Genomic DNA, 14,970 nt, shown 5'->3' with positions numbered 1-14,970 from the left:
TACTAGATTGTTCCTACTTTTCCTTAAACACCAAATATTCTATGATTCTAATTTTTTTCTTGGTACTTATGGACCTAGTACCCCAGACTTTTTGCATATGGGGGGGGAATTCCATAGGAGTATAAGATGACCCTTATCTTTCAGGAGCTATAATAAATTGCTGGGAGAAGACTTATGCCTAGAAAGAAATCAAAGAACAGTTTAAGACTACAAACTGAAATTAAATGCTAAATGGTATGGATGACAACTGTTTTGTGGAAAGTGGAATGTCTTGTATTAGCCTCAAATTCAAGCTACATTTAGGTTTCTACAAAAAGGAGTAAAAACATTATTTATATGGTATCTAAATATCTAGATATGCATATATTCCTTGGACTTTGGGACTGTTAGGGTTTTGGAAAGGGTTTAAAAGAGGTGGCTATATTTTCCATCAACAATCTTCTAAATTTAAAATTAAATCCAAGTTCAATCCACAACATATTTCTCCACTTTGGTACTGAAGGAAGATATGGAGACTTTCAGTTCTAAAGGTACAATTTCACAAATATTATGAGTAAAAATGAGTTGATGATGGAAAGGCTTCCCCTCTTATACACACATTTGCCACCAAAAGGCTGTAAAATGTACATAATTATCAGCTTAGGAGGCAGAAGGGGGAAATTTGTGGTAAGGGTGAGAATTTTTCTTGTAGATGCTAGTAAATGTCTTGTTCTGTCTTGTCTCTATAAAGATATTTCTGAGTGGGCAGTTTTCTGGATAGAGTTTTGGAAAACATCAGATATTGGACTATTTTAATTCATTATAATGAAAACACTTCTCTTATAAAGAATCAGGTGTGGCTTGTCCCACAAGGAAATACTGTGACCAATCGGCCATCATGGAGGAGTGTTTATTTATTTGAAAAATTAGAAAGACGTGGAGAGTCTTCGCTTTAAAAAGTTTTGGGGTAGGCACCATCCTGGGGAGGTGGGGGGAAGCTTTAACTTAAAAAGCCATGAGATTCAGTGGGGGGAGGGGGCGGAATTAAACCGTTAATCTTTGGGTTCAAAAATAGGGAGCGTCTCTTCTAAAAACAGAAACACCTTTCTTGTTAGTGCACCCAGCAGATATTTTAAAATATAAAATTCAATCACAAGTTCCCACGGGAGTTTCCTGACACTCCCAAGGCACAGTTTATGCAGCCCGCACCTGCGAGTCCCACCCCAGCAAGGGAGCGAGTTCCCGACTCTCAGTCCGCCAGGGGACCTCGGAACTCTCCAGCCCCAGGCCCACCTCCACGTGGCCCCTCCCACAGGTAGCGCCAGAAACCCGACGTAGAGGTAGACGGACCGGAACAAAGGAAGTGGGAGGTAAAGGGAGCCTGGGGGGAGGCGGGCCTTTCCAGGTCCCCGCAGGTACCTCTCTGGGCAGAGATGGGGAGGAGTCTAGCTCAAGCCCAAGATGGAGGGCTGAGTACCCGTAGGGATCTTTAGGATACCTATGATCCCCTCCCCTGGATTTTTCTCTCGGGACAGCTACTGGAGTCCTGCCTTCACTGCACTCCCTTTTCCCTGAAAATTACTTTTTGGACAAATCCCTATTCTCCCATCTCATTCCCACCTTCTCTCCCCCCTCTCCTTTCCCCCTCTACTCCTTTCTTCACTCCGTCCCCCCCGCCCCCGCTCTTCCACCGCTTCCAGGCCTGGCTCCCGGGAGGCGGAACCTCGGCCACTCAGCGTGGCCTGGAGCTGCAGCCTAACCCCGGAGAAAGTAGGGGGGAGGTGGGGGAAAGAGTTGAGAGAAGTGTGAGGCGGGGGTCGACCTCTTGATCCTCTTGCCGACAGCAAGGTCCTCTCCCGCTTAAGAGATTCTTTCCCAGAGTCAGCCACTTCTGGCTGGAGAGCTAGGGGGAGGAAGAGGGTGGGCAGGAGACCTGGCACGCTTCACCTGCCTTTCTCTTGCCCTCTGGTACTGATGACCTAGGGTGATCTGGGGCGGAGGTGGCAGCAGCTCCAGCCCCTAGAACCCCAGAAGTCACAGCGCAGGACAGACGGTAAGGGAAACGTGGAAAACAAGAGAGCAGCGTCCTAGTGGCCCTGGAGTCAGCAGTACTAGGCTGCAAGGGAGGAAGAAAAAGAGAGTTATCGATTTGCAGACCCCTAGTCTGATTCCCTTAAGAGAGTCCGATTCCCTTAAGGAAGTTGGATTTTAAGGAAGTTAAGGAAACTTTGAGTCCCCTCCCGCTCCCACCCCGCCCGTCCCGGGAGCAAAAGCAAACCCTTTTGTGATTTTCCCCCCTCCCCCTCCCAGCTATTTGTCCCTGGGTTCCCCTCCCCCTCACTCTTAGTTGGCCCTCGCTGCCTGAAGAGCAGACGCCGTAGCCCTGGAGTTGCAACTGACACGAACGCGCGGACACACACACAACACACACACACACACACACACACACACACACTCTCTCTCTCACTCACGCAGGCACGCACCCCCTCTCTCCCTCCTCTCCCCCCCTCCCCATCCAGCCTCTGCATTTATGAGTTAACCACGCTTTCCAGAAGTTGCTGCTCAAGTTTGTAAATTCCTTTCGGTGGCTAGCAGCTCTCCCCAGACCCTCAATCTCCTCCTCCTCCATCCCTTCCTTCCCTTTTTTTGGCCAAATAAAACCGGATCTGGGCCAGGAGAAAGGAGGAGGAGTAGCGAGAGGAGGGGGAGGGAGGTCGGAGACGAAGAGGTTGAGAGGTGAGGGGGGGAGTGGTGGTTACGCGCACCATTCATGGACTCGGGCTGGGACCGGTGGTCCTTGCTCCACGGCTCCTAGTCCGGCGGGCAAGTTGCTCAAGGCGCTGGGGCCGGGAGCCTAGCCCTCGCAGCCACTGCGCCTTCGGAGCGCCATGGAGAACGCGGAGACCCGAGGCAGTCGGCAGGAGCGATTCCCAGACAAAGATCCCCGGCTCACCCCCTTGTTCGCAGATCAGGGGCAGCCGCAGCAGCCTCTGATGATGGTGCTGGAGCCCAGGGGGACCGACGGACACAGGCTAGTGGAAGTGTTATTGACTGGGGGGGCTCCCTGGGGATTCACCTTGAAAGGAGGGAAAGAACACGGGGAACCTCTCATCATTACTAAGGTAAGCCAGCGTCCAAGAGTTAAGCCGAGGTTAAGGGTTGGGAAAGATCGGGGGAGGGAAGGGAACTATGGCTCGAGACCGTCATTTTTAACTAGGGTTGGGTACTGGGGTGATGAACTCCAGAAGTTTCTTGTAGCTGGTTTTGCTTCTGTGCTGTGATACTTACATTGCGCGCCTGCTTCTCCCCCCCACCTCCTGACTATGGTAGACCAGTGATAGCACAATGATACTTAATGATAACGTTAATGCCTAGTGAACTAGCCTAGAGTATTAGTGAGGGGAATGGGGGGGGGGGGAAGTAAAGCTGGAGTACAAGTTAGATTCGAGATAAGCGTGACTTTTGGGTTTTGCTATAGTATTTAAAGGATCGTATGCATCAATTTATTAAAGGGAACACGTAGGTGACTAAAAAATAAGTGCCACTTTGGACTCGAGTTTTGGTCTTCTTTTATAAGGTATATTCGTTTTTGGTTTTTGTGTTTTTTTGCCCGGTTCCCAGCCCCTGATAGATACCGCTATGGGGTGGGGTTGCAACGCCCTTGCTTCCCAGTGGCACCCATTTCTACCTCCACTCCCCCCTGATAGTACACTGCGGGTTTGCCCTTTACACCTTTCCCCTTCCCTTCCCTGTCAGTGGCCTGCACCTGTATTGAAAGGGCCACAAGTTGTTCTTAGAGCTCTGAAACCAAGACGTGGGGTGGGATGGGGGGAGAGGTAGAAAATGGAGAGAAGACTTTTTGCCAATGAATCAGAGGTTCTTAGGCTGCCCCCTCCCCAGATATTCAAACCAGAAACTGCCTCTTATTCTTAACCAATATATAAATATTAACTGAGCCCCCACTATGATCAATACTATCAATTTAATGATTTTATTAATCAGACCCGTCGGGAACACCTAAGCTTTTTTTTTCCCCCCTTCAAGTATGGCTCCAGAATTTTTTTCATTGCTTTCATTGTTAACCGGAAGGAACTTTTCCTGACAATTTGGTGGTGGTTTGGGTTGCTTTTTTGGAGAATTATACTTGAGTTAAACCTGTAAGACAAGGCACAAGGAAACGTATTAAATTCTTTGTTCCTCTGCAATTCAAAGAGAAGATAAAAGGACACATTTGAATGTTCAGTTTCTTGTTCTGCTTAATTATATTTATATAAAGCAACTCCCCAGTTAAAATCGTTTACAGGTTGATTTCTAAGTGGAGGCTTTAGCTGGAGCTTACCAAAGGGCCAAAGTCCCGTTTAAAATGTAAAAATTGTTGGCTACCAGCAGCTTTTGAAGGTGACTTACTGGTTTTCTCAACATTCCTTCCTCCCCACTGCCGGAAGAATTCATGTGAGCCCTAACTTTGTGTGCTTGAAGTGACTATAGTCTAGGGAGGGGTATTGCTTTGTTACCCAAATTACCCAAATGTGACTGTAAAGCTTTCTCTATCTTTGTGAAGGTGTGGCAACAATAGGGAATTCCCCTGGGAGATTTACTTCATACAATTTTGAATTTATGTACAACTTAGAAAAGAAGTCTTTGCTGTTACCCAGGATACTTAGATTTTGTCTTAAATATACTTAATTGCATCCTTTCCAAGAATGTGGGCTGCAATAAAATGCTTTTACATTAAACCAGTGTGTATTGCTGTGAATTCACACATGTAAATTATATCTTTAAGCACCAGTGCCCTCTCTACCTGGCCAATATCTTAGGAAATATTCCTGATTAATAACCTTTATGCTTATTATTTTATGAGACTGTCACATGTACATTGTTTTTTTATATATACATATAATGCAATACAATGCATAAGAAGGTGCAAGAGTCTATAAACATTGTTTAAAGTACACTTGATTATGGTGGTGCATTGAGATACAATATGTCTCATTGTATGCTTATTAGAGAAGCATTTCTGATTTCTATTCCACATTACTGCCAAAAACAATAATAAAGGACAGAAGAAGAGAGCCCCAATACCTCATGCTAACTTTTCAAAGCAATCATTTATATTCACATACATCTTCTACTTTAACTGTTGCAGTTTCCTTATTCTAGGGAACTGTAGGATGTGGCGGGATAAACAGTAAAAACTGGTAAACTATACATGGCAAGAACTTTTAGAGTACTATTGTGCACATTGCTTTTTTTAAAAATTGCTTTTTTATTCTCTCTTTTTGATTAAATTATTGTGGGTATCAGTGAGGACTTTAAAGATGGAGTTTAGAATTAAAATACACACACTTCCTTGCAATATGCTATTTCTTCAGGCTTTCTACCCTGACTCAGGGTGTTGGAGAAATGAGGTCTGATTGTCTCACAATTGAATTTTTTTTTTTTTTTTGGTGAGGCATTTGGGGTTAAGTGACTTGCCCAAGGTTACACAGCTAGTCAGTGTTAAGTGTCTGAGTCTGGATTTGAACTCAGGTCCTCCTGACTCCAGGGCCGGTGCTCTATCCACTACAATTGAATTATTTTTTTAAAACCAAATTACATATTGGAGGGGCAGTATTGTGGATGCCTGGAGAGTCAACCATGAAGTCAGGAGGACCTGGCTCTGCTCCGTGATCCTGTGTAAGTCTCTTAACCTTTGAAGTGGCTAGGCAACTCTAAGACTTTTAAGTTGTAGAGAAGGTGCCACCTGCATGTGGTTTCCTCACCTGGGAATTGCCTCTATCAATGAAATCAGAGGTCTAGTCCCTATTCCTAAACTATCCCAGATGGTGTTATTTCTCACTCATTAGTCCAGTACTTGATAATTCCAAGCTTCTGGTTGGTTACTCTACCTGACTGATAGATGGAAATTGTTTTTTCTGGCTACTTCTATTCTGAACGAACATTTCTTGTTTTAATCCATAGTTGGAATGAAGATATTCACTTCTTCCCCTTTTCTTTTATCTAGGTCTGAACAACTAGTTTTTGTGTGTTGTTGTAACTGTTCTAAATTTTGTAAGTAATCTACTTGCCTTGACACCAGGCAGGTAAAATATCATCTCCAGGTTATCCATATTGCTTAATAAGAATTTGCTGATTTTGAATTGTAAAGACCAAGACCAGAGGGGCAATTCTACAGTGGTACAGTATAAGTAGCATTGACTCTGAAGTCCCAAGTTCTGTGTTCAAGTCTTCTGATGCTTACTACCCAAGTGACTTTGGGCAAGTCATTTAATCTTTATTGGCCTCAGTTTTCTCATCTGTAGTATGAGGGGTTGGACAAGATGGCTTCTTGAGGTCCTTTTAATTCTAGACCTTATCCTATGAGCCTGTGATTTGCCCAAGATTGCTCAAAGATCTTTCATATTGGTATGACTAGAACCCATATCTTTTTCTTGATAGTACAGTAGTATGCATTGTATTCTGATCCTTTTCCCAGAAATATTATACTTGAATTTTATATTCAAAATGTCTCCAAAAACCCTAAAATTTTTATTCACCCTACCCCACCTCCACTCTCTAAAGTCTCATTTGACCTTTATGGTGGTATGTTTGGAGACATCTGGTGACACAAATGTTTTTGTGAAAGGCATTTTTCTTTTCCTGAGTCCAGTAACCTCAAGCTCTGGTGATGGCAGAGGGTTTTATTTACATAGCAAACACTAAAACAAATACTTGCTTCATTTCTATTATGTGGACTGAGGGAGAGAGGGAAAGAAAGAACTGCTTGGTTCTAAGTTTTTCTTCATAAATGGCTAAATTTATTATTGGGGATATAGCGTATGGACATGATGTGGCCTCTGTTTTAACATCAGCAAACTGAAGTTAGTAACAGTATACTACCTCCCTTTGGAGTGGCATCCTAAGAATTCAGGAGAGAATGTGTGTAAAGCATAGCAAGGCCTTCTAATGAAAGGGGTTAACAAAATACAGAACCTAAATACTCTGTAAGGAAATTTGTTGCCTGAAATTGGTATGGCTAATTTCTTTTACGAGTGAATCTAGAGATTAGGGAAATCTCAAATAGATTATTCACAAACTATGGATGAAGATAATTCTGAAGTGTCAGATTTCAGATAATGTGACTAAGGATGAATTATATTGGGATACCTTTGTGATACAGGTGTGAACACAGGACTCCTCTAAACATGCTAACCATGTTTTATGCCATGCATTTATTTCACCATGTATAGCTGATATTTCTGAGAACATAATTTGACTGATTAGGATCTGCAGAATTAGAAAGCAGTGGTACCCCACTCTAATTCCACCATACCTAGGATACTGTGAAATGAAAATGATCATCATTTTCTTTAAGTTACCCATTGAATTTAATGTGGGAACTTCAGGGAAAGGAGACTAATTTCTAAAAGGTACTGATGGGTAGAAAAATCCATCCTCTCTCTGGGAAAAAATAACTCTGCAATGTACTCATCCAAGGGGTGGGTCAGAAGCTTCATCTTTGTATTAGATAAAAGTTGTGATTTATTCAGGAATTTTGTTCACAGATCTCCCTCGCCTATCCTACTAAGCTAAATCAGGTTTGGTCAGTTCTTGAAAAGGAAATGCTACAGGAAATGATAGTTGGTGATTCATTAGGAGGCATTCTGAGTAAGTATTAAATACACTAGATTGGTGTTAGCAAGCACCCTGCTGTTAGAGGAATGTTTTAGTATGAATGAGGCCCCAGTTCCCAGTTGACTTCTTAAAATGTGAGGTGCCTACTTTAATAATAGTAGTATTACCTAGAAGTGCCTCAGGAGATGAATGACTTGGTAAAATTTGCCCTGACCCTTTCATTTTAAAATCCCTTCCAGTTCTTGACTATACCCACTCTGGAGTTCTGTTTTTTAGGTTGACCTTGAGGAAATGGGTCAATTTTGGGGTGAGTGAATGCTGGTGATTTGGATTGTAATCCTTTGAGCCACTTAGAACCAACCCAGGGGATGGCAGAGACCCTTAGAAATGGCATGACTTCTTTGGAGACTTATAAACTAAGAATTAGTATTTTGGGAATCTTTTGATCCAAAAGTCTTGGAAAAGAGTAGACTTCTTAAATTTTTTGAATTTAATACCAAAGCACAGGATGAACTTGATTGGCCTTTTGATAATGAATGGGCAGCTTTGCTGAGTCACTTGTCTTTGTGGACATATTTATCTTTCTTGGGATGAGATTGCCCATGGTACAATGGAAGTATCATCAAGGGATCTGGGTTCAAGTTCCCCTTTATTACTAATTCCCTTTCTGACCTTCGACAAATCACTTATCCTCTCTAAACCTCAGTTTCCTTAGATATCAACTGATGGGTTTGGATTACATGGCCTCTAAGGTGCTTTCTAGTTCAAACTTCAGTTACTATCAAAACAGCTACATTTCCTAACTTGGTATTTTAAAAATAAAAATGTTTAATATTTCAAACTTGATGTTCACCAGCATTTTCCCACTGTCCCCTCTCCCAATAAAGGCCTTCCCTAATTCTATTTGTAATGTCTGAAAATGTATGTTTCACTCTGTATCCATAGTTTGTCACCTCTTTGTCAACAGGTAGGAGACAAACTTCCTCAGTCTTGTAGATCTGGGATTTGTCATTGTATTTATTAGAATCATAGAAGTCTTTTAAAGTTGTTGTCCTTTATGATGTAGTCAATGTATAGATTTATCTCTTTGTTCTGATCAATTTCCCTCTGCATTGGTTCATACAGTTCTTCTGAAGTTTCTCAGAATCTGCCCTTTTTGGCATTTCTTATGTTTTCTTTTCTTTTTCTTTTTTTTGTGTGAGGCAATTGGGGTTAAGTGACTCACCCAAGGTCACACAGCTGGTGTCAAGTGTCTGAGGCTGGATTTGAACTCAGGTCTTCCTGACTCCAGGGCCAGTGCTCTATCCACGGCGCCACCTAGCTGCCCCGGCATTCCTTATGTTTTAAGGGTATTTGACTATGTTCATATTCCAAAATTTATTCATCCATTTCCACAATCAATGGGTATCCACTTTTAGGTACCTCTCTGATATTTAATGTTCCCCAAATCCGACTCCAATCTATCTCTCCATTTAAATTTTCTACTATTCTCCCTCATTTACTTTATGTTCTTATACCAAAAAGGACAGCTACTTGTTAGCTGTTTTCATCCTGCCTTTCCTACCTTTCTTTTTTTCCCCCATCATCCTTTTTCCAGCCTTCATGGAATGCACTTCCTCCTCATCCTTCAAGATCCAACTCAAGTGCCACCTCCTCCATGAAGCCAGCTTTTCCCCAGCTGAAAAAGAGCACTCCTTCCCTGATTTTACCTAGAGCACTCTGGAGCTGTCCTTTGCCCTTAGGTAGTGTTGTATTCATGTCACAGGGATAGGGATAGGGATAGAGGATCTATGATTTCACTGGTATAGGGAGCTCCCTGATAAGGAACCTTCCTTTACCAATGCTGATAGTAAATCTTCTCTAAAATTAAAAATATTGGAAAGGTCCCTAGAGCAGAGGTTCCCAAAGTGTGGTCTGAGGATCCCAGCGGATCCTGTTTTTCCAATAAAACGAAACTGTTACTTTACCTTTTTACTCTCATTCATTCATTGATATGGTTTCAGAATCTGAATTATAACTCACATTTTAAAAAACTACTGTTAAGTTTTGTTATAATGTCAAAGATGAATACCCCTCCCTTTCCCAATTAGATATGTATGTATGTATGAGGCCAGATTTTTTTCATATATTTCAACCAAAACAAAATATCACAATAGATTGATTGAATGAAGAAGCAGAGATGAGAATCCTGCTGTCTTCTAATAATCAAGATATGAGATTTGTAAAGATTTCAAAGAATGTGAAAAAATTCCATTTTCTATTTTTGTTTTGTATAATAGTTTTCATAAAAAGGCTATTTGTTTTGTTTTATTATTGCTGTTTGAAGATGAATTAAATACTTTGAAAATGCATCTGTTAAAATTTTTCTTTTTCTTTTTTGATGTGGCAATTGGGTTTAAGTGACTTGCCTAGGGTCACACAGCTAGTAAGTGTTAAGTACCTGAGGTTGGATTTGAACGCAGGTCCTCCTGACTCTAGGGCCGGTGCCACTGTGCCACCTAGCTGCCCCTTAAATTTCTAATCTAGTAAGTATCAGGAGATATAATACACATAAATAAAAGCTCTTGAGCTCCTCAGTAATTTTTAAAAGTGGAGAAGTTTGAGAAGTGCTGGCCTACAGCACTGATATATTAATTGACTTGCTCAGGATTACATAATATGTGCCAGGCGAGACTTGAACTCAGATCTTCCTGGCTCCAAGTCCAGCTTTCTATCCATCACACCTCTCTGAAGTCAAACTATCTATGTCATTTTCCCCAAATATGTTGTCAGCTTCAATAGGACAGCTGAGATTCCTCAGCAGTTTCCCTGGACTCTAGTCTGCCTGTTTCTGGAGGGGGGTAGTCAGCTTCTGATTGGTTGGGTTTTAAGGCCATGCTGATTTGCTGGGCCACTGTGGAACTCACTTCTTACATTCTTTCTTGGTGCTGTGGCAACACTTTTTAATGTACAATTGATGCAGTCTGTGTCATGCTTGTGTAAAATACTTATTTGAGTAGCTTTGATCTATTAAAGGGGAGTCCCCCATTGGCCAAATTGAATGTTTTAAGCACAGCAAAAGCAGAATGTATGTGGGGTTTCCCAACCGTGTTTATTTATCTAATACAGCAGCACTTTACACATAGTAGGGACTTGGTAAATCTTGCTGAGTTGAATTGTAAAGACTTTGGGTTCTTGTTGGCAGAGCAGTCTTGAGTGCTGGAATTATTGAGGCAATTTTTAGTTACTCAGATTCCTTAGTCAAAGTTACATGCTTCCAACATAAGCTGCTATATAGTTTGTCTTTGAGTTGCTAAATTAATTTCTTTGGATGATTAGAGCTTAATAGAATAAAATGTGAGTTACTGTGATGGGAGTAGGGGATAACAGTAGGGATACAATGATACATAAAATATCCCCTTCATCTGGGGAGTTTTTAATCTGGTAAGAGAGATAAAACAAATGTACAAGATAAATGATAAAGGATAGAATAAGGTAAGTGCTATAAGAAGATTGCTGTAGGTGTTCTATCAAAGAGAGCCACATCTACCATCATGAAGTCTTTATTTCCACCATCATGGATGAGATATAATATTTTTTAGGCTAAGCATGAAGAGTGGATAAAATTTGGACAGGATGAGATGAGTTGTAGGAGAGGGCATTCCTGGCAATAAGAACAGCATGAGAAAGTGTGTGGTATGTTTAAAGAAGTACAAGTTTGGCTAGAGTGCAAGGCCCATATAGTGGGAGAGAAGGCTTTAAAGGGAGATTAGGTTGATAGTTCATGGGTTCTTGAATGTTAGATTTTCTCATCTTGAAAGCTTTTTTGGGTATTGTATGGGGTCTCCTGGAAGTAGACAGATTTCATGTATAGGATGATGTTACTTAATGTAACTCCTTACGGAATGAACAGAATAGAGATCATAAGATAGCTGGAATGGATCTTTAAAATTTATTCTAAACTCATTTTACAGATGAGGGTAATGGGAATCTCAAAGGCGGAGTGACTTATCCAAAGTCAGATGGGTAGAGAGTGTCTGAGGGACTAGGGACTCTTAACCAATGTTTTCTGACACAAGATCCAGTTTTCTACCGCATCACTCACATTTTAGGATACACATGCATATTTACTTATTGCATTGAGGTTAAAACAATATAAAACTGTTCCAGGGAAGGGCAATGGATTGGTGATGGGTCTTGAATCCATGCTATAGGAAACTGGATGAAAGAACTTGGGATGTTTAATGTGGAGCAAAGAAGGCTCAGGAGGAACATCATCACTGTCAAGTATTTCAAAGGTTGTCAGTTGGAAGAGGGATCAGGTTTATCCGGCAGGGCCATATGATACCAACTGGTAGAAAGTGCAATGAAATAGATTTAGAATATCTGGAAAACTCGCCCAACAGAGCAATAAAAAAAAGTGCAATGAAAAAAAAAATGGAATGGCATGCCCCCTAAGGGAATGAATGGGCTCTTCTTTTATGGATGTCTTCTAGCAAAGGCTGTATGGAAAATTTTTGGTAATGTAGTAAGGGTTCTTTTTATGGTAAAGTTTGGATAAAATGGTTCTTGAGGTACATTCTAACTCTTAATAGATGTATACCTGTAGGGAAAAAATTATCGTAATACTTAAAAAATTCAGGTATTTTGTATGACATGTTTGGATCCTATGGTATATACTTGTACAATTTGATGCAAAGCATTTCTTTTTCTCTGAGGGGGGAGAATTATTCATAAAATCTCCCAGTCATTAAGTTGTTAAGAATGACCCTTTCTGTGATGCTTTCCTGAAGGAAGAAAAAGATCTGGTTGGAATGGCTTTTGACCAACAGCTTCTTCAAAGACTTGCAGAGTAATGAGTAATAAATTATATAAAGATCAAACCGAACAAAGGTAGAATGTTTCTGAGAATAGGTAACGTTTTGAGTTGTTTTCATAAAATTAATCAGATAAATACATTGTATCATTTTAACTGTAGTGTCTAAAATAGCTTTAACTTCAACTTTTAAAATGCTCAATTTCAAATAGGCTCCAATAGTTACTTGCTTGTCTATTTAGGATAGTAAATAACATCCATTTCTGGTGTGGATTCTGGCTAAAATGTCCCAGAGAAGCTTCCGAAGTAGGTAACATGGAAGACCCTCTCTAGTTCAGAGACCGGAATGGGAGATGAATTAGGGGAAGTTAGTGGTATCTATATTTAATTATGTCAGTGGGCATGGTTTGGAAGGGGATTGTTTCAGTGACTTGTCTTAATTCAGGAAAGCGATGATTAACCATACTATTAACCTGCTATGGTCACTTAAAAAAAATTAATACTTTTAAAAAAATGTCTACGCAAAAGGAACTTTTAAACAGCCAAGACATTCCCCAGCATACAATTAAATTAAGTAAGATCCATCAATTGCCTGATTTCAACTAGGGCCACGTTTCTTTTTGCTTGTATAGTTTATTGATAATGAAAAGGATGTGTTCTTTAGTTTTCCTCATGTTACTAGCATCCTAGCAGTTGACCAATTTTTGTTGCTTCTTGGTGTGACCTCCATTTTATTTTTTATTCTGTACTTAAACATCAAAAAAGAGCTTTTCCATATTTAAAGTAGAATAGAAAAAGGATTATACATGAAACCCCAAATCTCTATTATATACAGCTTGCTTTTTTTTTTTTTTTTGGTGGTAAGGCAATTGGGGTTAAATGACTTGCCCCAGGGCCACACAGCTAGTAATTGTTAAGTGTCTGAGGTCGGATTTGAACTCAGGTCCTCCTGAATCCAGGGTCAGAGCTCTATCCACTGTACCACCTAGCTGCCCCAACAGCTTGCTTTTTAAAGAAGTGTATAATAAATTCAACATGTTAGTTTCAAAGCTTCTGAACTTCATTCTGTTCTCTGCATATTAATAAAAGCTTCAGTGACCCTCTTTCCTTTGTTTTTTGGGAAGGGCAACATTACTATAGCCCCTTTTCTCTAAATGAAAAAAGAACAAGGAATATACAATCCTTGTAAAAAATGAATATGATCAAGTCAAATATCCACACATTGTCATGTCCAAAAATGTTTGTTTCATTCTGCACCTTTTGAGACCATCACATTTTTGTCAAGGAATTAGGTAAAATGTGCTTCGTTGTTGGCCCAATGAATGGAGGCCGACTCCTTAAAAAATATAATTTTGTTATTATGTTTGTTCTATCTTCACTCTTGAATCATATTGTGTAAGTCTTCCAATATTTGAGTTCTTCATTCACCATTCTTTACAAGTGCAGTTGTATGCTCTTACATTCAAATGCCACAGTCTGCTCAGAAACTATTCAGCTGATTGTTTGTTTTAGGCAATTTGACAAACAAAAAGCCTACCCAAAAGAGGCAGCTTGATAGATATAGTTTCCTTTTTTTCCCTTTTCCTTTTTAAAATTTTTACGGGACAAGGAGGGTTAAGTGACGTGCCCAGGGTCACACAGCTAGTAATGTCAAGTATCTGAGGTTGGATCTGAATTCAGGTCCTACTGAATCCAGGGCCGGTGCTTTATCCACTGCGCCACCTAGCTGCCCCCTAGATATAGTTTCTAATGAAAGATTAGTCTGTGTAGATCAGTGTTTGAATATTAGAAGGTCAAATGTTGTTCTGGGAATTATTCTGTGGAACATTCCCTGGGTCCAGATTTATAACAATTCACCTTTATGTAGCACTTTTAGGTTTACAGTGCTTTTGTGTCAGCTAATATTTATATACCACTTTAAACTTTGCAAAGATATTTACATATATTTTCTCCTTTGATCCTTACAACCTCCCTGTGAGGTAGGGTCTATTATCACCCCCATTTTACAGATGATGCCAAGCTTGAAGCTCTGAGTTTAGGTAATTTGAGTAAGGACATATAGCTAGTAAGTATCTCAGGGAGTCTTCCTGACTCCAAGATCAGTGTTCTATCCTAACAGCCCTGTGAGGTAGGTGATGAAAATATTATTATAGCCTATTTAGAGATGAGAAAATTGAAGTTGAAGTATCTGAAATCACAGAATTAGGACTTGAATATACGTTTTCTGGTGTCAGTTAATGCCTTACTCTTTTTTTTTTTTCTCTTACAAGGCTACAATTAAAGTTTTTTTTTTTTTCAGGGCAATGGGGGTTAAGTGACTTACCCAGGGTCACACAGGTAGTAAGTGTCTGAGGCTGGGTTTGAACTCAGGTCCTCCTGAGTCCAAGGCTAGTGCCTTATCCACTGCGCCACCTAGCTGCCCCCTTACAATTAAAAGTTTAAGGGAAGTTTTAGTTGGTATGTTCTGTTCAGAGAAAAATGATATGGTTTTAAAAATTATTTTGTGTGCGTTTAATTTGAGCTTGTTGTAGAATGGCATCCCCCCAAAACAAAAGGCCAAATTATACACCAGCAGTTGTGAA

The 14,970-nt window shown here is 40.5% G+C and overlaps 1 protein-coding gene across 3 annotated transcripts in view; it reads left to right on the top strand.

Moving 5' to 3' along the window:
- Nucleotides 1-2,493: 2,493 nt before the first annotated feature.
- The window catches only part of SHROOM2 (shroom family member 2), a 244,564-nt gene continuing 232,087 nt past the window's right edge, over nt 2,494-14,970 (top strand). For 2 of the 3 annotated variants that reach the window (XM_043992672.1, XM_043992670.1), the window contains exon 1: nt 2,501-3,101. In XM_043992672.1, the coding sequence (XP_043848607.1) occupies nt 2,868-3,101 (234 nt within the window). In that variant the 5' untranslated portion in view covers nt 2,501-2,867. Of the gene's footprint in view, nt 3,102-14,970 lie in introns of all 3 variants that reach the window. The other variant, XM_043992671.1, reaches the window with a different exon arrangement.

The sequence above is a fragment of the Dromiciops gliroides genome, chromosome 3, assembly GCF_019393635.1.
Source record: "Dromiciops gliroides isolate mDroGli1 chromosome 3, mDroGli1.pri, whole genome shotgun sequence".
In the NCBI taxonomy this organism is placed as follows: domain Eukaryota; kingdom Metazoa; phylum Chordata; class Mammalia; order Microbiotheria; family Microbiotheriidae; genus Dromiciops; species Dromiciops gliroides.
The sequence above is the reverse complement of the archived record's forward strand: the minus strand, read 5'-3'. Positions and strand labels throughout refer to the sequence as shown.